The following is a 25596-nucleotide window of genomic DNA, read 5'->3' on the forward strand; positions in this document are numbered from 1 at the left end:
ATCATGTCAATTTAGAAATTGGCCAAGTTGCCAGTGTAGGAGGGAGGGACTGATCACACTAAGAGTGAGAGAAAAAACAGAAAGAGAGAAATAAATGGTCAAACACTGTTGTTGTCAGGATGTCGGATGAATAAGGGAGGTGAGGAGTTGAGGTGGGAGGCACATTAACAGTTAAAATGGCGGAAGAGGAGAAAATGATGTGAAAAAAAAGTTGTGTTGGAGAAGTAGTGAGAACGGATAAAAGACAGTGAGGGGGGGGTTTGAGCACGGCAGGGATGAGGTTCATTACAGTGTTCTTCTCACCACAGGCTCTGACTGCTGAAGTAATGACGGGTGACTTTAGATGGGGCTGAGGCAGAGGGCAAAACCATCACCCACCAGATGATCTCGAGCCTTTCCCACAGTCAGTGTTGGCCCAAGAACACGGCCACATGGCAGGGAGGCTTCTATACTGTTTAATCTGAATGTCTAATATTTTCAGATCCTATTAGAAAATGAACTCTATTATGGAGGACACCCTCATACTGCTCCCCCACCACCCCCCTTGTTTGAAAATGCAAGGTTTTTTGATTATCACCAGCAATTTTCTCATTATGGATTTTTGTGTGTGTCCAGGTCCAACTTGTGCTGATGTCCAAGACCCATGCGAGCCAAACCGGTGCCATCCATCCTCCCAGTGCCAGGCGCTGCCAGAGGGAGGCTATAAATGCGAGTGTCCCATGGGGCGTGAAGGAAGGCACTGTGAAAAAGGTAATCTGACTAATGACTGCATATTCTGGGATAAACCTTGTTACCTTGTGCCTCTGTTGCTTTTCTCTTGCTGATGAAAAAGCACCCGTTTTTTGTGCGGCCTTTTAGCCTTTCTTCCTCCCCTTTTCTTTCCACTCTGTGACATTTCTGTCCATAGTGAATCAAAGAAGGGAGATAGATCAAAAGCATAAGGGAGATGGTTGTTCCTTTGGGGCAATGGGATTGGTGAGTTGGAGGAGGTTCATGCAGAACTGAGGTAGATGATTGGCCCCGTCGGGCCATCCACTACATTGACCCAGCTAGGCTTGTTAGTGGTTAAGTGGCAGCCAGGAAGCAGCCTTTCTCCCCTCCCTTCCACAGGTGTTATGTTCAAACATGTTTGTTGCTACTCAGCCGCAAACATGGCAGAACCAGGCCACGACTGGGGAACAGAACAGAGCAGAGCTCAGCTGCTGTTAAAGTTCATAATTAGCACCTTTGGCAGTGAATGCTACCTGTGTTTCTTCACTCCCCGCATTTGTAGATGTTGCCATGAGTTTCTGCAGCTGCGGATGAAAGAGAATATACTTGCACATGTACAGTATTATAACAAAAAAGAAGCATGCGCCCGTAGTACTGCTGGGAATTTCAAAGTGCCAGGTGGGAATACCCTCCTTCTAAGCCCTGAGTCTCAGTCAGAGGGGTGATCCAAGTAAATTGAGGTGAACCAAAATCAATGTTTTGTGAGTGAGAGCATCTCCCATTCCAAAAGACCATTTTTTTCACAGGAATCAATGAGATGACTAATCGCATCAGTCCTCCCCGCCCGTGATGATTAATAGGAGCGTCACTCAGCCAGAGTGTCAGACAGGAGCTCAGAGATAAGGCTGTAGCCAGGCGGACACAGACTTTGAGGAGGACTTTGCACTGAGAACAGCTAAAAAGACAGGTAGCTTAGAGTCCACTCAACAGACGCCTGAAGGTGAATTAGTCAGAATAGAAAGTGTGTGTATCTGCGTGTGTACATGGGTGTAGCTGAGGTGTGGTTTCATTTCAATTCTGCCAGAGTTCATCAGTGTAGTTCACTATATTCCAATAAAACTGAAAAGCTTATTTTTATCAGTGCTTCTACCCTGTGATAGTGTAAATAATTACAGTTTAGTGATGAAAACAGGATTACTTAAATTACCGACCGAACAAAATCAACGGCAGGGGAGAGTTTGAATTTCAACACTGTTTTATATTCCTCCCTGAAGCTGAATTAAGCCAGTGACCCATTTTGATTGCAGCCATTTTTAACAGGCAGATCTCTTTATTTTTTTTATATTTGCTTTAATATATATAAAATAGCAAGAACTTATAAAGTAACATCACATTTAAACATTACCTAGAGCAGGATTGTCCCTCTCTCTGTTCATGAATCTCTTGAGAAGGCATAGCTCCTGAGAGCAAGTCTTCTCCTAACACCTCAAACACACTAACATGCCCATTGGTACATTTCCTCTGGCTTCTTTTTTCCTCGATCTCCTGCACTTAAACTTTTTGAACAGATTTTGCACTTATTTGAAGGTCTTCCACTGCACTGAGGCTGAGTGTTGAGTGTCCCTGAGTTGTAAGTCACTTTAGATAAAAGCATCCTCTAAATGAGTAAATGTCAAAGTCTCCTTACTCACCTCAGCAATAGCTGCAACAGCACCTTGTTTTTTGAGTGAAGTTCAACTTTTCACCAATATCGACTCCTCATTCATCTTGTGGGTTTTGCTGGTCACTCTCTCTTCCCGATGCGTTGACCTCTGGTGACTTATCGATCGCTGAGGTTTTATTTTGAGCTCAGAGTGTAACTTAGACACACACTCCCTTCATACTCCCCTATAAGAGGCCACTGTGTGAGCAGATCTATTACTTTAATAGGTTAGTGCACAATTCCTCTCCTCCATGTTGCGCGCCATCATCATTAGCAGTCTTCTGCAAAATAGCTAATTAGCTTCCTCGTCTCCGTCTGCCATCCTGTCTCGACTCAGCTAATCCCAGCCAATTACAAATAAAAGCTTCCTTGCAGGATGCGTAGGTACGTTTGTCAGTTTGAGTGTCTGTAGATGTGTGCGTTTGCATCTTGTTAGGCACACGTGTTTTTGCAAACACCATGAGCACATAACCCCAGGTGACACTTGAATGATTTTAATGATTTTAATGTCAAGCCACTTGTAGGAGGGATGACACTGAGCCTGTTCTTATCACCCAAGGCAGCCAGGAAAGCCAGAAAGGGACAGGCACACATAGACCTGTTACAAAGAGATGAATTTGTAAAAAGCCCTGCCAAAGATGCAATGGCTGCATTATGTCATGGGTCCCAGCTGTGGTTTTAAACTCTACATGTCTCCAGAGGTTCTTTGTCATAGTGTGGCAGGTTGTATAATCAGTCTGGCATAAGGGGTAATGTTTTTTGTTTTTTTTGTAGTTACTCAATAGTCAAGAGAAAGTCTAAATCCCAAACGCTAACACAAATCTGTCTCTTTCCATAATGCCAATGGATCCCTAGAAGATATACTGACTGTACTTGAATTTTGATTCTGTCAGCACCAAAGATGGGACCTGAGGGTGAACACAGTCTCTTTGTTTTTTTTTGCAGTGGCTGAGAGAAGAGGAGCTTACATGCCACAGTTCAATGGAGACTCATACCTGGAGCTAAAAGGGCTCCATCTCTACGGGCATGATCTGCGGTAAGTAAAAGTGTCTCTGCATGAAAAGGGCGTACATACATACATACGAGTCGTGTGCAGTATGTATACAGTGTCATGTTGTTTTCATAGCACTTGTACTGTGCCCAAGGCAGTGCTCCTTCTTTAAGCCTGAGCTGAATTTACAATGAGGGTTACACAAATAATGTTATATTCGCTTTAGCATGTGGAACGTAGGAGCTCTACCTAATTTTCATATAGACAGAATACCAGTGCACCAAGCATACTTTGTTCTATTATTATGGTATAATAATAGAACATTTCATTATATCATTTATAATGACTTGGCTTTTCTGTGACTGTAGTCAAAAGGTCAGCATGACAGTGGTTCTAATGGCCAATGACTCCAATGGTGTGATCTTCTACAACGGCCAAAAATCGGATGGAAAAGGAGATTTCATCTCTCTGTCTCTCAACAATGGGATCCTGGAGTTCCGCTATGACCTGGGCAAGGGCCCCGCTATCATCAGGTGAGCATGTCCAAGAAGTACAGTGAATTAAATACATCCAATATACACAATAGCAACAAGGTTTTAATGGGCCTTTGCCTTTAAATATACGATTCACATTAATGCCTGTGCGCGATTTAGGAGTAAAGAAGCAATTAGACTGAATGTGTGGAACACCATCAACCTGGAGCGCTCCAACCGCAAAGGAGAGATCATGGTGAACAAGAAGGACCCTGTCCGAGGAGAGGCACCGGTAAGAAATAGCAGTTATTGTGGTCATTGTGCTCGACTGATGGGCCTATGCTGTGCGTAGTCTGGCTTGTTGTGTACAGACTGTATATGTTTGATTGTCTACATGCTGCCATCGTCGCCTCAGCCTCTGTCTTTAGTGCTACCCTTCTTAAAGTCATTTAACTTGCTACTCCAGGCACAACTGACTTGAGAAAACTTTTTGGAGGTTTTCCACACCACTTCACTTAAAATATACCACTGTCTCCCCACATCCAATGTGGTAAAAGATGTAGAGGAGCAGTTTGACGACCTGTCTTAATTTTGCAAGTCCTGTAAGTCCACTTAATAAGAAAAACCTCTCACCCTGCTGACATGTTGGAGATAAAACTTGATAAAACATCAGTAAAGCAGCTTGCACTGATGGTCTACAGTCCATCTTATAAATGCAGGCTTTTAGGTGGCATCTGAGAAGGCAGAGGCAGATAAAAGAGATAGCTGCAGCAGGGATAGCGTAATGAAACTCTTCAGCTCCACGTCGAGCCCAATAAAAGCAGGTATATGCTTTCACATGAAGGTGATCTAATAGTTTGATAAGCCTGTAAATCATCCAATTATATTAAACAATGTAATTTGTGATCATGAACACCATTGTCGTGCAGGGCTCTTTTTTTCTAGCACTGCTGTTCACTGCAGAAGGGATGAGTTGAGACTAGTTATGGAGCTCAGTACACCATCGAGTGTGGCTCTCAGCTAATTTTCGCATCTGAGGATGTTATAGATTGCTTTACTCAGAGAAGCCCATAGAATAACAAAGATGGTCTCACACATCCAGGCCTATGGAGATATTTATGTATATGTATATGTACATTTACATATATATATATATATATATATATATATATAAATCCCTGTCAGGGATTTTTTTAATCCTGCACATACTGTCAGAGGCACATACTGCACAGACAGGAGAAATAAATATGTACTTCACCTCTCACTGAATGGCAGCAGTGTGTATTTGAGGATGACGTGGCCTCAGTCACAGTCTTTTCATCTTTTCTTCATGACACCATCTGCTTCATGCAAAGTCATTTGCATTTACTCTCTCAAATGTAAACAGACACTTGCACAGCTCTGCGGGTGTATGTGTGTATATTACATAATGCAAAGGTGCATGTGCAGAAAAGTGGGTTGTTTGCATGTTTTCAATGTACTTATATCACATATTTGTGCTACACTGCAGCTACTTACGTTAATTCTACTGCTCCTACGCATGCGTTGCGTGTGTATTTTTGCACTTACCTGCTATACCTCAGCATGCCTTTCTCCACAGTCACTTATAGTATTCCCCTAATAACTCTCTTCCTCCCTATTTTCTGTCCTTATCTATGATGTGCTGTCTGGAAATAAGAAATCACGTAAGGTAATGAGACACACCTTAGCCCATATTTCATTTGAGTCATTCATGACGTCCTCTCATTCTCATTTCACACACAACCGCACAGAAAAAAAGGTACTTCTGCAGAGCGACAGGCAGCTCTAAAGGTGCCAGCTCTGTAGAAAACATTTTCATAAGCCCATATACACACATGCACACATACAGCACTGAAGTAGAGATGCTCTTAAACAACACGGTTTGGCTTTCACCTTGCTCCATCTGCTGTGGGGGTGGTGGAAGGGGGAGGGAAGGTGGGAGGGAAGAACGCAAGAAGGCAGTCATCTTTGTGACGGCCATTGTTTTTAGCAACAAAGAAATGTCTTCATTAGTCTGGTGTAGGCGGAGATATCGCGCCAGCACTGCGTGGCTGTCCAAAAGTGAGAGCGAAGACACAGAAAGTGAGAGTGAAGGGGAAGAAATACACTGCAGGAGAGTGTGAGGTGCCAAGCCAAGCTGGGCTGTTCTTTTGTCATCTGCTCTCACTTCTTTTGCAATCAGGAACGACTTTTTATAATTTTGTGAAGTTGCTCACCCACCCACACTCGCCCATAACACAAACAACACTCACTGAACATTACCAAGCAAGACTCACTCCATGGAAGCAGCCGTCTTCCTTCACCAAATGCAGAATATTACCTGTTTGAGACAAAACAGACCGTCACGCATCATTTCATTGCATGAAATCTCATTTTAGAGTCTTACCTCACAAAACAGGTGATACAATGCTGATTAAGCTCATCAACACTAGACAACTGTCTCTGTGTTTCTCATCATAGACGGGGTTAAATCTTGTGTGTTGTTTTAGTCTGTGCTGCACACAGGAAGTGATTAGTTTTATGTCAAGACAGACAGAGGCAACAGCAACACTGTGATAGTAAAGCGAGACAGCTGCAAAAAGGTTTGACTGAAATAACACAAAAAAGTAATAAGTGGTAATAAGTGATGAGATCAACACTTCTTGCCTCCACCCACCGCTGCACTGCCGTTGTATACACACCAACGCTCCCTCAGTCAGGTCTGTGAGTACTACTGGACAGAGCCCCCTTTTTAGATGAAGATGTAGCATACAAATACTGTTACATTGTGCCTGTCCATGCAGATTAAACAGAGAACAGAATCACGCACTGCAGCTTTAAGCAGGTCCATCAACAATAATCAGAAGGTTCAGTATGCATCTGAAACTTTAACTGCAGAGTGAGTGAGTGAGTGAGTGTTGCAGAGTGATCAGTCCATCACAACTTTTGGGTATGTTTAGAGGCAGCAACAGTCAGAGATAAGTTCTGCAGCTTTAGCGAAGGTCCCCACCCTCTCTCAGTTGGAAGTGGTTCAAGGTGCAGCGACAGAGCCCCAGGCTTCAGCCAAGCGCCGCTGCCTCCTGCACTTCAAATCCCATCCTCAATAAAAACCAGGCTACTGTAGTGCCACCTCGCCTGCACAAACCCTGTTTATATTTGCCCCCTTCCGTCATTTTTCCAGCAATTAACTCTTTACCCCTCTGGCAATTACTGCCCTACATAAAATAAAGATCATTAATTCCTTCCTTGGTTCAGTTCGGCCATGCAAAAGGGAAAATGTGGCAACTTGCTGATGTAAAGCAATTGTCCCAAAGGTTTGGTAGAAAGAATTGAATTTCATAGCCATCTGTCACGCAAATGAATTGCAATTAATGTGGCGCCACACTCAACTCTTTGAAAGGTCGGTGCTTATAATCAGCTATTCATTAGAAATGTCTATGAAGAACCTTTCATATCTCAAGTCCAGCCTGCTCCTGATTTCCCTTTGTAGTCTCCTGTTTTATGTCTTACTGATAGAGGATAATTGACCACTCTCTCTGAGAAACATAGATTCAATTATATTGTAATGTATCAAGTCTATTGAAATGGAAGGATGGCAAGAGAGAGAAAACAGTTAACACTGTCAACAGTTTATTACAGTATGGATAAATCCTTTTTAATGTGGTGGTGTAGCATATGAATCTCACTCTTGATTATCTCAGTTAAAAGGATACAACTTTTTTCAGGCTCCCTGGACACAAAGTAACTAAAATACACCATAAACCATTATGGGCTGAATCGATTAACCCTGAACAAAAGTGTAGATTGGGTATGAAAATATATGAAAAATAAAGTATGTAGAGCTTTTATCAACACTGCTCAAGTTTGACGGTTTGAAAACCTTAGTGTCCTGTCTCATCAGAACCTGCATGTAGATCTTAACCTGAAAGAGTCACTATTCGTTGGTGGAGCACCTGATTACAGCCGACTGGCACGGGCCGCTGCTCTCACGGATGGATTCAAGGGAACAATCCAAAAGGTATGTGTTTACAAGACTTGTGTTAATATATTATGCTAATGTGAATACACAATGCTACTTTAATGACTCAGGGCCCTTGGCACCGCAGAGATACAGAGGCAAAGTCAAATGATAAGTTATTAGCTGTACAGCTGTCACAATACAGACCCTCACATTAGTAATTTTCCATTATAAGTGCCCACTGTGACGGGCAGTGGCTCTGCTCATTTGGATTAGCATGCACTAATAATAGAATGGACACTTGAAGTCCCTCTATTTTTGCTGTTTTCAGATATTTCCCTGACAGCCCTCCCATTTTTTTCCCCTTCACTTGCCAACAAATAGCTCGTCTCTGATTGTCAAAAATAACTCGGCAGAACAAAGGCAGGATGTGTCTGTTTATGCAAACTTGTCATTAGTTTTCGGCGACAAAGTTTCCCTTGACAGTTTCTAGCAAATCAAAAGCTAAATGTGGCATTTGTCGTGCTTGGCTCCTAATGAATAGTTAATTATGAGGAGGATGGTATGTGTTATCAGTTTAATGTACTGTTTTTCATGTGTGTTGTATTAATGGATCGTTTTGGTGCTGTTTTTCATGTATGTTGATTGTGTGACATTCATGTTCAAACACTTTCTTCTGAAAAACAGTGTCATCATTTACAACAAAAGCAATGAAATATAGATCATTGGATATATAAAAACAATAGTCACAAACTCAACCAAAGAAACAGTAGTATTATGTTATAGTTTTTTTTTTTGCATAAATACTTGTAGGGAAATCTAGTTTGTTTTTTAAACTTAACAATCTAACTGTATTTGTTTATTTATTTATTTGTGTATTTGTTTATTTATTTATTTATTTATTTATTTATGTACTTACTTATTTATTTCAGATCTACTATCATATTATTAGCCTTACGACAGTATGAAGGATATTTTTTTTTAAAGTTAAATTAAATTAAATTAAATTAAATTAAATTAAATTAAATTAAATTAAATTAAATTAAATTAAAATTAAAAATTAAATAACAAATTAAATTAAATTAAAACATTAAAAAAATATATATATATTATTAGCCGTACTACAGTTTGAAGGACTATAACTTAACATATAACTTAATGTTAGATATATGGCATGCCATGCTAAGCTAAATGATATGTGTGTGCACAAATCATTTAACAACATTTAAAATCAAATACTAAATTTGACCAAACTCTCAGTGACTGGCAAATAGCTCCTGATGACATGGTCGAGGTCATCATGTTTTCTTGGGGATGATAAAACTCCCACAGATGACATTACACAGCTGTTTTCGTAAGCTGACAAATAGTAATATGACCTTTCGAGTGTTTGTGTGCAAAAGCACAGGAGGCCTCTTTAACCGGTTGTTTTCTGCTCATAGATCATACTTATGGGAACGCCCATTCTCAGAGAGGAGAACGCCCTGCACGCCAGCAACATAGCCATGTTCCAGGACCACCCATGCTCTCAGGAGCCCTGCCACAACGGTGGGCTCTGCAGTCCCCAGCTGGACACCTATGAGTGTGTTTGTCTCAATGGATTCTCAGGGGGACACTGTCAGAACAGTGAGTCATCAATATCATCTTTATTGTCTATCTGAACATGTTAGTCTTTAGCACACTTTCAAGCCAATGAGCTGCATTACGTTTATGATGCGTTAAAACATTTGTAAAGAGTCTGTAATACTGTACAGACTGGTCTGTGTGTGAGCCAAAGGCTAACACTACTTGTTCACTTGTGAGATCACCTTAAAATGGCTGTGGGCAATTGCAGTCTGTCATTGTAACAGTTCTATTTTCTCATTCAATGTTATTTGGTTTTATTCCAAAAGGATACCTGGCAGCATTTTGGCTGCATTTAAAGCATAGCATGAGTGGGACTGAATTGCTGATGCTTAATGTAATACAGCCTGTTCTTGGCTTGTTTCACTGGATGGTGAACTAGTAGGTAGCTTTTCTGTAAAGCCTCTTGTGTTGTTTATTTTTTTAAGGTTTTCTGTCTAGGAAAGGTAATAACACTACGTGATATAAGACGTATGAACCTCTTTTATGTTAGGGTTAGTATGTATTGATTTCAAACAAGGGCGGCAGTTTATTATGAAATGAAAATTATGAAATGTGTCATATGAATATTCATGAAATTCTCTTTTCAAGAGTTGCATGTCCCTTTCATCATCATCATGTTACTCTGGCAGACACATGCTCAGTCTGGTCTGATCTGTCTTACATACCCAGTCCCTGCCTTTGCCATTAACCTTGTGCGCGTGGCCGACTGTGCCTTTCACGTTAATTAAAAGTACAAAAGCCCCAACCCTTCCACCCTTCCCCTGTTTCCTAGCACTCCATTACCTTCAGCTCGGATAACTGAACCCTCAGTCTTATTGATTGCGATGATCTCATCCTCTTTCCCTCTCCCTGCCCCCTTCTTCACAGCCATCTACGAGAAGTCTGCCGGAGAGACGGAGGCCATCGCCTTTGACGGACGGACATTCATAGAGTATCACAATGCTGTTACAAAGAGGTAGGGAAGAGGATAAGGGGAACATCCTCATCTATTCAGCTTCATCTAATGTCTCCTTTGTAATGGCTATTAGCCAAATAACCCCTCTGTCTATCCATCCACTCCCTTGGTGAGCTGTGATGACAGTGTTGATGATATCATCAGTGCCTGGGCTTCGGGGTGAACTAGGCGCTTGGCTAATAGCTCGTCCCTTGTGTGTGTAGCTGTCCTGCTCCTCTCTTGACAGTGTTTCACTAATTAGCAATGCAGTTAACACTCTTAGTTTTGCCCTGAGCATGCTCAGTTCACTCTGTACTCCACTGCTTAGCTGAAACAAAAAGTGCATATGCAATTTTAAACTTTTTATCCAACTTTGAAAGTGTATAGGACTGTATGACTCCTCAAAGCTGGCCTCTGAAAACAAAACGCCGGTGACGCTTTCAAGTGTAAAATGGTTGCTGGAGAAAAACAAGAAATCATGTCCGTGTTGGCAGCTGATGAGACATTTTCACTCTTCCATCCATCCACGAGGTTGGCAACAGTGTGCCTTCAGGTTGGCATCAACTAAAAATGTTTGTGACAAACCTGAAAAGACAACAAGCATATGGCTCTATATCTTTGTCTCACAGCTCTTCACACAAAACACACAAGTGTGAGAACTGGGCCATGGCTTGCAGATCATCACACTCCCATGGAGACACACAAGTCACACTCACTCAGAAACAAGAATCTTGAGAACTGTTTCATGTGTGTGTGTGTGTGTGTGTCCCTCTGTGTGTCCTTGTCGTTCTGTTCTGTGATCTGACCAGCAACTTCACTTGTCTTTGTCTGCACATGTCTTGTCTCCTATAAATGTCCTTCACTGTCTTTCCTTTTCATTCAAGCCAACTGACCAATGAGATCCCAGAGTAAGTAGACTTTTATGAATGGGCATTTGCCCAGGTTCAAATCAAGACCAACTAACAGCAACAGCAAAGCCATTTTTTGATAGTTAACCCAACTGAAGAGATTCAAGTACATTCAGTTTCCAGCTATAATTTCCACACAAAGACCATCTTTTTCCGAATCTTGAAGTCATATCTTACATTCAAGCTCCATGGCCATACTTTAATTTAACAGATTTCATTATTTGAAAGACATTTTTGCAGCATCATTATAACCTTTCTTCTTTTACCCAGTGCAACGTGAAGCATGCATGAGTGCATGATAAGCATTGTGCTCACCCCAAGACAAAAATGAATTGCTGTACTAAGAATGTGCAATATTTTATGCATGGTCGTAACTCGTTCTTAAACAAAATGAATTGCCATGCACTTTACACTGAATGGCATTATCTGCTACGCGGAAATGAATGAGGCCCGTTGAAAAGTGTATAAGGAGGATATACTAAATACTCCGTAGCTTAGTTTCTGCTTGGGGAAGCCCTCGGTCATGACTTACTTATTAAGGGTTTTTCATCCTGCTCATTAGCTTGGTCAGTTAAAAAGAAAAAAGTAATCCCAGAAGCAGTCTTCAGCTAACTTAAAGCTGACTGGCCTCAAGCCCAGCATTCCGGTCCATACTAGAGCCTCTGTCATTTTGTTTTTGCCAAGTATCTAACTGTAATTGTGAATAATTGCAGAGTAGGTCACACAGAGAGGCAGTGACTTGTTAATCACAGATTTGTCTCCCTTTGTAGATGAGACCTCCAATTGAGATCTCTCTGCGGTGTGTAGCCATGGGCATCAATCTCACTTAGCGGGAGGGGACAGTGGTCCTCGCAGGCCAGACTGTCAGAAGTTAAATGGATGTAACATTTACTGAGAGTCAAAATACGCATGAATCTAAGCAATCCTGAACCACGGTGGAACATTTTGAAGGACCATCGATTCAGCGTGATTTGATTTTGTGAAGAAAATGAACACATTTCTCGAGAGGCCATTAAGAGCTGGGTGAGGCCTAAGTGTTAACCACTCCTCCTTAGGTTAATGTTTCCTTTACTATTTTAAGCCCCCTTCGGTAACCCCTCCTTCATCTCTCTGCCCACATCTGAAAGCTCAGGTCGATTTGCTCAAGCCCCATTATTTCAGTGACAAATCATAACTGGCCGTGACTCTCAACTGATGCGGAGCTTGACCCCATTTTTTTTTTTGGACAATTTCCCGTTTTTCTCATTCACCGCTTTCATCTATAGACAGAAGGTAATTGCTGCTGCACTGTGGTGTGCTGCACCATAAATATGAAGGCGTTCTTCAATAATTGCAGACGTAAAGTGGCTTTATACCAGTGTGGACACTGACCATGAATGTACTAAATCTTGATGCTTACTTTATGTATATATATATATGTATATATATATATATATATATACACATATGTATATATATATGTATATATATATATATATATACACATATGTATATATATATATATATATATATATATATATATATATATATATATATATATATATATATATTTATATACATGTATGTAATGAAAATGCTGGATCCCAGGGCATTTTGGTGCATTAATCATCCATCCTGATCCAAGTGGTTCCATTGAGAGCTTTTTTTATGGATGTGCTGTGATCAGGGCTAAGCTACATGCTTCTGATGATCACACAACAGTTGTTATTGACCCCTGACAAGGTTGATACTGTGATAGAGCAGATAAGATCTCTGTGAGTCACAGCCGTGAGCTCACAAAATCGTTCTTCCCTCCCCTTCCCCTCTTTCCTTCTTTCCCGCTGGCCTCTTGCGCTTACACTGCATGCCGTTGACTTTCTCCCCTGCTCCCTTAAGTCCCGAGTCTCTGGAGAACCCATCTGACCAGAGGTGAGTCTCTCAAAGCTTTTAGAAATTGGTGCCATCCTCTCGCTTCTCTCTCTCTCTCTCTCTGTCTCTCTCAAGACAACCCCTCCCTGACCTCTCACAGGACTAAATTCTCCTCTGCAGAGACGACATTGTTTCCGTTATTGAGATAGCTTTACTAATACGAGTCACAAAAATCCCGCTGCACATGCTTCAATTAATACCGAAGTTCAGAGCTCTGATAACAGCACAAAAACCAGTCAGAGCTGCAGCCTCTTTGCAGTAAATGTCCTCCCTGGTGGGTATTTTTATTATTCTAACTACTACTGCCACCTAGAGTTTAAAAGGAGCACTGCCATTTAAGAAGCCTGCTGAGAATTACAATACATGAAGGAGATAAAATTCATCTATTTACAGTAGGAAATAGCAACACACCAGGTAGATGTTGGTGTATATACTGTTTTCAGTGCTGCGCTGTTTTTATTCATGATATATTCAGCACTTTTAATAACCTTAACCTTATCACTGACAAGCTGCTGTGATGGAGATTTATTGGGCCCTGTAAGCTCTTTGAGGGTTTGCCAGGAGAGGGTTCACTGAGCTGTTTGTGGGTTTTTTTTCTCACTGTAGAAAAAAAAATGAATGTGAAGCTCTTAAATCATACTCTTTCCTTTTTGTTGTTCCCGTTTACCTCAGCAGATTCAGTTAACGAAGGAGGTTGAAGTTTCCAACCTGAGCATGTTTTTGTTGCAGGGAATAAAATGTGATTCAGAATTCTTTCTGCTGAGGTGAAATGGGACTGTTGTTGGTCTGAGCTGTCAAAGTTACATTGCCTTAGGCCAACAGTTTAATATCACTCCATTGCGTCCTTATTTTATTACCACTCACTTTTAAATGTAAATACTTAGGCATTTAAGCCTCATTACAGCTTAAGTGCCGGCCTGAATTTCTCCTTATCCTCTTCAATATCCTGGCTTGTTTGTGTTCCCGTGAGTGTCTCTGTTTGCTGCCCTGAATCCTTTGTCTTGTCTGTCTTGTCTAATCTACCGCTCTGCGCTGCTGTTTTTGATATTTTCTTTTAATCTGTGTGTCATTGGCTCTCTGTCGTTTGTGTTTTCACCCTGTTTATGTCTTTGTGCTTTAATACTCCGTGAACAATGTGGAAGTAGATCCATTTGGCAGTTGTGCAGACAGTTGCACAGATGCTGATTGATGACACGCAATTGCAAAAATACACAAAACACGCGCAAATTAAAGGTATAATTCTTCCAAGTCTACTGTATCTCTGCTGGACTCAACAGGGGGACTTTAAAAGCTTCAACCTTGTTTGTATGCAGGAAAGGATGTGCGGTGGTGTACAATAGAGGTGTGTATTTTCCTCACAAATCAGTGACAATGATGCACAGTGCCTCCAAAGGAGGAACTGGAAGACTGGAGCTCAAACACAACGCATTCAACACAAACACAAAGCAACGCGGAGCAGCATTGCAGCTCCGGCTCAATAGGATATTGTAAAGCCGAAAAATCCAAACCTTTGCCATTCTGCCTCAGGAATCTCCTGAAAACTCGCCACAGTTCTGTTATTATGAGGCTGTGGAGCTCAAGCCACGAAGCTGTCTGGCTATCTGTGCAAGTAAAACATAGCCATGTGTAATGCTTGAGTCGTTTGTTCCGTATCCTTGAGACAACAGCAGAAGTCCCTTGCTTCACATATTCAGATGGCACAAGCGACCGACTGAGGTGTGTGGGTTTTGATGATTTTGACCACAAGCTAACTCGTGTGTTTTCTGTTCTCCTAGTGAGAAAGCTCTGCTGGTTAACAAGTTTGAGCTGAGCATCCGGACAGAGGCAACCCAGGGCCTGGTGCTGTGGAGCGGGAAGGGTGTGGAGCGGTCAGACTACATCGCCCTGGCCATCGTGGACGGACACATCCAGATGACATATGACTTGGGCTCCAAGCCTGTGGTGCTGCGCTCCTCGGTGCGCGTCGACACCAATCGCTGGATTCGCATCAAGGCCAGCAGGTAAGATGGAAGATGACAGGTAGTCATGGATCGGGGGTGAAAGCTTTTACAGTTAGACTAGGATTATAATTAATCCATAACTTCTTATTTCCGTGTGTGGCAATGATCATAAGACACACATACAAGGAGAATAAGACACCATTGTTGAAAGACAGGCACAAAAAGGCGAGGATATTTTTTTTACTTGAATCATTTAGCCACAATATTTTCAAGACAGTGTCAAATGGACACATGCAACCACAATAGAGCTGTTTGGAGATGCAGTGCATCAGTTTGTCTGTAGATAATGAATCAAAGTCCAATTAAAATCCAAAGAACATAACAGCAACACATGGTGGAGGTTCTGTCGTGCTACAAGTTGCTTCGCTGACTGTGCTAGTGAAGGCTGCAAAGCAATAGAATGCTGAAATCAGATTACTTGGACCTTTTAGAGCATATTGTGTTTTGCGGTGTCATAAAACTAGGTTTGATATGAAGGTATTTGGTGTTTGAGCAGGACAGTGACTCAAAGCACACATGTCACAGCCTAAATCCCATTGTAAACCTTCAGAAAGTCCCACAAACTGGTAGAATCTACCAGCTGACAGATGCAAGGAGCTTCTTCATGGCTGCAAGAAAAACTTATCATCATTGACTAGGGTTCTGCAAGCAAGTAATATGTGAAGGGTACCAGAAATAATGTCCATGGGGGGGATGTTGTGTTTGTATTATATCACAGTTGTCAAGTTTGCTGTGTGGAAATTGTATTAATCATAATTTAATCAAGGAGGATGCAGCATATGAGCATGTCACCAACTAAAGTAATAATGGAGATACTATTAACGAATTTCAAACAGGAACAGAAACATAAATAAATAACTTATAATCACAGTGGCACAGGTTTTAGGACACACTAATGCGGCACTTGTTTTGTTACACTGAGATGTCACACTAATGGAGTTCTTCATTAAAAGCAAATGAGCAACCTTAACTTTGAAAACGACCCACTTAATACCTTTCAATGTGATCTCTGCTTTATCACTGCTGAACATTTGCTTTCCACGTTGCTAGTGTGGAAGATGATTAGATTGGCTTCCTCATTTAAGGCAAGAATAATCCATCCCCGAAAAGCTGCTGCATCCATTTCAAACAGGGATTTGGCCAAATCTCATCTCGGGCTTACAGGGAGGCCACATGTGCTGCTGGAAGATGACAAAATCTGGATGTTTATGATGATGTAAATCTTAGCATGTGGCATGGAGCTCCCATAGTTATATAGCTATCTGTGTTTGCCTCTTGCCTTTAATGACACGCACTCTGTTGGAAACCTCCTTTAGTGGGCTCAGATTACCCCCGTTGTCACAAGTGTGTGCTAATGCGTAGCATGTCGCAGTCTATAACAGCGACAGGCACATTTAGAATGCCCCTTGACAAAAGCAGTTATGTGAGTGCTGAATGTGCCGGCAGTGGAGCAATGAAGTCTTGATACTTCAGATTAAATGAAACTGTCATATTCAGTGTGACGCACATGTGTCAGACCAACTTCCAACTGCATCTGTCTCGATTCTTTCTCCTCCTCAGAGCACTCAGAGACGGCTCTCTACAGGTCGGCAATGAGGCAGCAGTAACAGGGTCATCGCCTTTGGCAGCAACACAGCTGGACACGGATGGAGCACTGTGGTTGGGTAGGTGCTCACATAAGAAGAAGAAAGCAAACTCTCAGTCCAACTTGAGGATGTGCCTACAAATACCATACATCATGTTGGCAGAATACGTGTAATTCTGCAGTACTTTTCTATCCGCACCACTGGTAGAAAGCAGCAAGAAAATGAGCAATGAACTCATTGGCATTGCAGAGGATAAGCAAAGGAACGGAAAAGGGAAAAAAGAAAAAATGTCCAGGCATTTTCAGGTGTTGAGTGTCGAAATGAAAGGCTATCTACTTAACTCAAAAAGTTGTCTGCTCTCCTGAATTGAAAATGACCAAATTCAGACAGCTTTGTGCTTGTAGTTCAATTTGGCCTGAACGAGGCGAAAAACCTTTCTTTGAAACACATGCTACGGCAGGAGTGGAAAAATTCTGAAGAAATAACACGGGAGAACGGGCAGTGAAATAATGTCACACGGTTCTTTAAAATGCAAAGCACACAGTGGCAAAGAGGAGAGGAAACCTGAGTGGCATTTAAGAGACACACAACTGAGACAGTGGTGGCACGGTCATGCAGTCAGGTACATGTGTACAGACACACACAGATTCTGTATGTATGTAAACACAGGGAGGCAGTGCAGTGGAAGAGGTGCTGAGTGAGCCCTGCAGCAAGAATATATAATCCTCACACAGCTCTCCCATCAAGAGCCCTTCTCCTTTTTAAATCCCCTTTTCAGTGTTCATCATTAATTCATCTGTAACTCGTATGAAATTAGCCCTGTCCGTCCCTGATTTCAGGGGCCACGGACCGTGGATGTAAAGAGATTGACAGGCACAAGAACAGTCTCAGCCTCACTGATGGAAACAGAAAGCATGTAGAAGATGGAGACGTAGGATGCAGGATGCAGGATGCAGGGAAGAGGAGTTAGAATAACACAAGGCAAGAAAAGTGTGGGAACTGCAGCACATCAGAAATCAGGGTCAGCCTCTCTCCCCGTACGAACAGCAGCCTTGAAATTTGCAATAAAGACGTTTCATGCTGATTTAGTGAGAAAGACACTAATGACTACTTTGGGTGTCCTGGCTCAAATAGTAGCTCAAAACACTATCAAGAAAGAAAATGAGAATCACACACCCTGCAATTAGGTCATCAAGTCTCCAAAAAGAATTACATTGAAAAAAAAAAAAAGAAATAAAGGTGGGCTTGGGTGATTTGAAATGGAGGAGCAAGTGAAGCACAAATCCATGATATTTTCATCTGAAGTTTTCGACTTATTAATAATGACACAATTGAGTCGGCTTATATCTGGTTCACAGATACTGTAAAGGGTCAGTTCACTAAAAAAATGTTTTCGCTACAAGCCTACATAATAGAATAATCTCTCCCTCATCTTCATCGGCGTAGTTTCCAGCAGGAATCCTTCCTCTTTGATCACAGTGGTTTGACAAATAAAGTGTCATCCTGTCATGATGAACATGACAGGACCATGGTGTCATTATCCTAAAATAAATAAATAAAAAGTCAAAGCCTTTAATGCAACCTGTCAAGATGAAGTGACTGCTATACACAAATATGTTTCAGGTCTTTTGATCACATTTACAGGTTTCATTTGTTGTGAAATCCAAACCCTTTTCCTGGTGTTGGATTTTTAAAGCGTCAGACTCCATGGATTTTACATACAAGCTCGGTTTAGTGGTCACACAGAGTTGTATCATCTCTTCTGTTTTCTCTGAAAGAGTTGAGAAAATCATGATGTCATGAATGCATCTATAGATGTACACTTGACTTTAAAACTTATAAAACATATAAAACATGTGCTACAGAAGACTAAACATAACACTGCTTTTATGCTAAATAACTTAGGTAATCAGGGTTGCCAGGTCTGCTTGTTGAGTCAATCTAAACCAGTCCAGCACCAACAAGAGCTCATTATGTTATTGCTGTCACAGTGCTTTTAAAACCCAACAGCATCAATTGCTATTATGCTAAATGTGTTGTTGAGTTTAACCCTAAAAAGTTATTTCACCTAAGTCCAGAAATGGCCTAGTATGATAAGACGCAGTGTTTTATTATAAATAAAATACAGCTCAGAGAATGTGGTGACCAATCTTCCATTTTTCCTGCTCCACCCCGGGTGTTGCTCTTTGTTCTGCATACATTTACTCTACACAAATGAGCCACCACATTAAAAGTAAATGCATCCATTTCAACTTCCTAATTCATTATGTGAAGGCCCTTTTGTTGCACAGCAAAAATAAATCATGTAACTATTTATAATCTCAGAGTTTAGGCCCTTGTCATGTTTGCAAAACAGGTCAAAACAACCTTCTGTAACCTCAGCAACCTGGCAACCCTTCATTAAAATACATAAAACCAGCTGCTGCTGTAGCAGGTAACAGTCTGCCCCGCCTCAGATTGGCGTTGTGATTGTGTGATGCTCACATGGGTCATTCTGATTTATTTATCCTCTGTCTCCCATCAGGTGGTCTGGAGGAGCTAGCAGTGGCCCGTCGGTTGCCTAAGGCCTACAGCACCGGCTTTGTTGGCTGCATCAAAGACGTGGTGGTGGACGGCGTGGAGCTCCACCTGGTGGAGGACGCCTTAAACAGCCCCCAAATACTACACTGTTCTGCCGCCAAATAACCCAGCAGAGACAAAACGATGAGAGAAATGGGAAAAAAGAGAAAACCCTCCCGACACCCGCTCCCTCTCCCTCCATAGCGCTCATGTCTCCTGCTGTAATTATTTTCTATTTTTGTATACTTTTCATTGCTTTTTATATGGAAAGAAAATTAATATGTTGTTTTAATTTTTGTTTTATATATTTTGTTCTTTTGTTTTTAAATCTGCTCCTCTGTTCTTCATTTTCTTTTTCTGCGCCTGGCTCTTTTTCCTCTTTCTGTCTTTTTTTTTTTTTTTTCTTTTTCAAAAAACAGGCATCTCTGCGAAAAGGAGATATTTTATTGTCAGTTTTGTTGTTTTAAAACAAACGCCAACTTAGGAGAAACAAAAAAGCGGTGTTTCCTCGCCCATGACTTGAACACTGGTGGACTTTGCTGGTGATCATTGGTTGCTGCCTTGTCTTGGTGCCATCACTATCGTCCACATTCCCCAAGCATGGCTTACACACCTATGACCATATAGATACATTCCCCGCGAGAGCAGGATGCAGTGTGTGCAGTAGCTGCTGTGTGCAGTTGTTCAATGGTGCAGCCAGCTGACATCTACCATCATGACTCTGTATTCAGCCCTGGTAGCCCACTATATGTAAGTAATGGGACTTTTCAAATATCAGTCAAGCTGCTACGGTGAGAAAGTACAGAGTCAAAACTACTCGATCAACCCCACAGCGCCCTAAAAAAGAAAAGAAAGTTTTGAAATATGACTCACTAACACTGCAAGCTGACATGGCAGAGAGAGAGAGAGTGCTGTGTTCCACAATGACTCGCATATCATTAGTCATAAGTCAAGACATTAATCATAAACATGAATAAATGTTATAAATATAGAATATATAAATAATACCTGAGACTGTGAATATGTAAGATGGGTTCTCATTGGAGAACTGTGCTTCTCATCCACTATTGTGCGTTCTGTTTTACAATCAGCATATGAATTATTGATGACCACTATAAATGCATGCACTTCTGCAGTGTTGGTTTGAATCTGGGTTTTGTTAGTAAAGATTTTTTTTTGTTCCCCATTGTGTTCCACAAAACTAGATAATTAGAAAAAAGTGCCACTGTTTTGTTTTGTCTTTTTTTGCAATGACGTAAACAGATTCATTTGTGTCTTATTTCCACTCATGTAATTTCAAAAAAACACAGAGACGAGCAATGTTTTATGCTCGTTCATTCCCTGTAGCTTTTGTTGGGTCTTTGTTTGTTATTTTTCTTGGGAGCAGTTGGTTTTGCAGGACCTTGAATGGTGCATAAGGCGAAGAGTTGTTACCGTATCTGACCTTAAGGAGAGCAAGGACTGAAGAAAAGGACAGACAAAAGGAGACAAAGGGAGAGATGTTATCATTGAGAGAGTGACTGTACTACTCTTGGAAATGTTATGTCAGACACCAGTCAACTTAAACAAAATGCTTAAAAAAAAACAACAACCTCCGTCTGAGGCGTTAATTTCTTTTCATATTTGAACATTCCTGGAAGAGTCTTATATTTTTGGCTGTTGAGAGAGAGAGACTGTGATGTTGTTGTGACCTTTTGAAGCCATAACAGCCACAAAAATGGGAAAAGATGCATAATCCTACACGACTTGCAAATTAACATAGCAACGCATGAGTTTATATTACTAGTGCGAATTCTATAACTTTCAACTGATGCAAAGTGGAGTCTTCTTTGCTGAACCACAATAAGCTGTGTTGACTGACTGAAAGACACTTCTTGTTTTGATATGAGAACCTTGGCAATATTCTAAGACAAAATCATGCCTGTTTGTGGTTGAGTATCAATGGTCTTGTGCTGTTTGTTTGTTTTTTTTAATCCTCTTTTGTTCCCTTTCTTTAATCATCAAGCAAACTGTTTTTGTACAGCCCTGCAGTTTCTAAGTGTAAATTTAGCAAAATGTGTGATCTGTGGAGGTTTATGTTTTTAGTAATATACACTGGAACCACGTCTGACTTGTCTCTTCACCTACTCAATGATATACTTAATGTACATGGGGGAGGGAAAGCCCTAGAGCTGTAACTGTGTTGTGTGTAATCAAGTGTCCACACCAGAGCAGGAAGCCCTTCTCTGGTGTCTCAAGACACATTCAAGTTCCAGCACTCACTCTGTAAACCTTAGACTGGTCTTATTTTACTGCACTGTTCAAAGTTGACCCATTCAGGTGGTAACGCTTAATACAGGAGATGTTCTTGTGTATTTGGTTGGACTCGAGAACAGTAATGACAATAACAGTCTATGGTTTGGGTGGAAACTATGAATTGCCTTAAAAACCCGTCACCTCGACTCTGAGCAGGTGACAAATACATCGTCCATGTAACTGTTTCCTTACTTTAGTCAGTGTATTAGCCTCATCCCCATAATGTCAATGAGTAAAGCATAATAATAATAATTATATTAGTAATAATGCTCATATACAAAAAAAAAAATCCCAGGGGACCTATGCAAACGTCCCCTTTAGCTTTTTACAGAAATAAATCCTCTATTTACTGTTTTGAATCTATTTTCTTTTTCTTATTTATGTCTACATGAGGATGGCCCTCCATGTCTGACCTCTGTAAACTACTGTCTCACTGCGCAAACCTTCTCAAAAGGGCAGTGCACCGAGTAAGAGTGGCATGACCTGAACATTACTAACTCTATGACCTTTGTCTTGTGTTCCTACCACCATGAAATAAAATGTCAACCAAATGGAGCCCAGTCTTGTCGGCCATCTTGATTTTGTCATCATCGGGGTCTTAACACTTAGACTGAGTTAAAAATGGACGTCGTCCTCAGGTTCCCGAATGAGGCCTTGACATATATGATTTGACAGTGAGTGCCATTTTACAGACATAAAAGAAATACTTCACCGACAAACTCCTCAGGAGAATGTTTACGGACAACAAAATATCATAAATAAATAAGTGCCAAACGGTTGCTTTTCAACCCGGGAGTAATTCAATTATTTCTTGGAGCTATGGATGAATATGCAATATGAATATTTGGCTGAGCAAATACATGTATGCACCAAGATAGTGTTTGTGGCAAGATAATCAGTGTCAACGTTGAACATGACTCCAGACCTTGGAGAGTGTACTGGGAAAGACAAAAATCTCAGGCCTATTAGCTTCCTCCAGACTGTCCACCAACGCCCTGAGGAAGAACTTCTGACGTGAGACTTTATGAGGCAGTTGTAAGGTCGAGACGGGACTAGTTTGCTGACCTTTTGTCAACAGTTCTTTATCATGTTTGTGGTAATAAAGGAGCATGACACCCAGTCCAACAATGTGGACCTTTGATGTATTTTAACAGTCCTTAGACAACAATGAGGCTCTATGACACAGATGAATAATATATGTATATATATATATATAGACACACAGACAGGACTTCAAATTAATTCATTGTTATATTTGGTCTTTGATTATTGTGTGGTAATAGTTGTCCCTAAAAGACAAACACAATTGGAACTTTATTTTGTCAAGGATTTGCAGGATTATTGAGATCAAGTTTTCTTTCTTGGCAATGTGATTGCAGTGTGATGTGAATTAGATTTTTTTAATATTTTTAATATAATATAATGCTGATATAAAATCTCTAGAACCTAAAAGAGCTAATGGAAGAGAGCCTGTCAAGGAGTATTTGAACAACTAAAATTTAACATATAAAATATTCTTCTTTTGACTGTGTCGATGTCTTAAAGGAACACTTCGCTGATTTGCATTTAGCGCTGTATTACTAGAATAGGAGTAGTAGTTTTAAAAACTTGTGCTTCCCAACCTTAGTTTCCCCTGAGTCGAGAAATATCTTAATTCTTTTCTTTGGTACGTGCCCACAGGTGACACTTGTAGGGGGACAGGACCTCATTCCCAGTGTCCGCCATCTTTGCTAACAGGTATGCTAACACGACCAAGTGTCACTGGTGGGCACATAACAAAGAAAAGAATATATTTCCCAACTCAGGGGAAAACTGCACATGCTTTTAAAAATACTACCCCTATTCTAGTAATACAAAACTAAATGCAAATGGGTGAAGTATTCCTTTAAATCACACCACATTAGCTTCCAGACACATACATGTTTATCAAGGCAATCACAATTCAACACTTCCGTCTCTTTTATGTCTTCAAGTGAGGTTTCAGCTCACATTTTTTGATTGAAGTGTCGATGACAAAGTGTTTTTCTAAAGCAAAAGCAATTTCAGCTATCACTCCTTCACACGCACATCATGACACAGCATTTCTGGCTATAGTGATATTTGCTTCTTATCATTCAAATCACTTTCAGCAATCTCTGGTATCCTGCTGCTAATTGAAACTCATGATTTCAAGAGGAAAAATGGAGGTGCACACAGTTTTACATCATTCAGCACATCCTGCATCTGTCCCGAGCATTTTTCATTAAGTCTGAGATGTAATGAGTTTAATTTATTCCCTGCTAATGACAGTGAGTGAAGGACACTGTATCTTGTGTTTAGTTAATTAAAATTCCATGAAATGGTGCAGATTAAATGGTTTTGCCCACTGAGGGATCCTTCTGGGGAAAGATTGTTTTCAAGTTAATTAGTGTAAGTAGGTTGATTAAAGGGTCTTGTGGGGATTTTTAAACAAAACAAAATATGACATCCAAATATATAACTAAATAATGAAAGAGAGGGTTTACTGCTTCGGCTGCTCTCGGGGGAGCTGGAGGGTTGAGACAGTTCAGAGTGAAATATGTCTTTTGGGGGACGTTGGATTCACAGAACCAAGGACACACAGAAAGCTCATTTTGATTCATGCGTTGAGCAACTGCCTGCCTTTGAAAGAAGCTGCCGGAGCTCTGAATTAGCCAGATTTTTCTTTCTTTCTTTTTTTTAACACACATCAGGGAAAAGCAGTCACTTCCTTTGGTCGAAGTGGATTTTTGAATTATACAACACACTCTAGGTCTCTTTTGGGATGAAATTTCATCAAATCATCCAACCTGAGTCAAATATAGGCCAAAAAGCTCAGTGGAGACCATGACATCATTGGTGATGGTAAAAACTGTTTTTTGAAAACCAGCAAATGAGCTCTGAAGAGCGGTTTAGACCGTTACTCCCTCAACATCCGATTTTATCCCCAAGTCATGCAATACACCATTCCCTTTGTGAAGCAAAGTTCCTCTCTCACAGCTTTTTATGTCCAAATGGTAATAAAAGTTCTTTCTCTCATCAAGGCTCCTCCAGCTGTCCAGCTGCATCACTCCCAGTATAAGTCCTCTTTGTTTCCCTTTCCATTTTTTTTCCAGGCTTTGTACAGACACATTTGCAAGTCTCAAGGCAAAAGGGGTCAAAGGCCACAATTCCATCGAAGCAGCCACCTCAGGGTAGATTGGACTTCCTTGTTTCCATTCCCCTGGGTGGGAAAGCAGGCTTTGTCTTCTTGAGTCTATTTGTCCCTCACAGACTCAACAGGACATCACTGTGCATTGTGATAATAAAAAAAGTGAACGTTGCTGTTTGGAAACCTGGTCATAAATTTCCATCGGCAACAAATCTGTGGCATTATTCTTCATCTCTTTTAATGAGCATACCAGTGGGTTTTGGCAGATTAATTACGAGACAATATATTTACTAACGCACTCTCTCCATGACATCCAAACACAGCTGTCAGAAATCCTCACTTGTCCAATTGTTTTTTGTTCGGTACAACAATCTATCAATAAACTTTCACAATAATGCGTCAGGTGTACAGTCATTTTTGACAAAATGTCATTGTTAGAAAGCAATGTGTGTTTTTTTAAGCTAATATACATGTAGGTTACCTCACAGCAGAGAGTCTGGTTACCATGGGTGAGACAGACCCACAGTCCATCTTCATTTAAACCAAAAGGCACCTCAACCACACCAACCAATAAATGATAATAATGGTTTTGTTTCCCCGTCTACACGTCTTGTATCAATCACATATAATATTAGACAGTCAATGTTCGTGCAGCTGTTTGTTTCCATCTTTGTCAATATCCACAATGTTTCAATCACACATTAATGTCCTCCCACTCTGCAACAGGATCAGTGTAACTGCTCAGCAGACCCAAACAATAAAGCCTATGTTCAATCCCATCTATCCTGCTTGAAGCA

At 40.9% G+C, this 25596-nt stretch overlaps 1 protein-coding gene across 7 annotated transcripts in view; it reads left to right on the forward strand.

The window, feature by feature from the left end:
* Positions 1 to 22206, forward strand: part of agrn (agrin) — a 226242-nt gene extending 204036 nt beyond the window's left edge. For 2 of the 7 annotated variants that reach the window (XM_044037208.1, XM_044037213.1), the window contains 13 exons: positions 616 to 750; positions 3359 to 3449; positions 3773 to 3937; positions 4058 to 4169; positions 5556 to 5567; positions 7779 to 7895; positions 9278 to 9461; positions 10329 to 10416; positions 11280 to 11303; positions 13179 to 13211; positions 14987 to 15211; positions 16772 to 16875; positions 19322 to 22206. In XM_044037208.1, coding sequence (XP_043893143.1) covers positions 616 to 750; positions 3359 to 3449; positions 3773 to 3937; positions 4058 to 4169; positions 5556 to 5567; positions 7779 to 7895; positions 9278 to 9461; positions 10329 to 10416; positions 11280 to 11303; positions 13179 to 13211; positions 14987 to 15211; positions 16772 to 16875; positions 19322 to 19482 — 1451 coding nt within the window. In that variant the 3' untranslated portion in view covers positions 19483 to 22206. The remainder of the gene's footprint in view (positions 1 to 615; positions 751 to 3358; positions 3450 to 3772; positions 3938 to 4057; positions 4170 to 5555; positions 5568 to 7778; positions 7896 to 9277; positions 9462 to 10328; positions 10417 to 11279; positions 11304 to 13178; positions 13212 to 14986; positions 15212 to 16771; positions 16876 to 19321) is intronic. The other 5 variants (XM_044037212.1, XM_044037214.1, XM_044037210.1 and 2 more) reach the window with 4 other exon arrangements.
* Positions 22207 to 25596: the final 3390 nt, after the last annotated feature.

The sequence above is a fragment of the Solea senegalensis genome, linkage group LG11 (assembly GCF_019176455.1).
Source record: "Solea senegalensis isolate Sse05_10M linkage group LG11, IFAPA_SoseM_1, whole genome shotgun sequence".
Classification (NCBI taxonomy): Eukaryota; Metazoa; Chordata; class Actinopteri; order Pleuronectiformes; family Soleidae; genus Solea; species Solea senegalensis.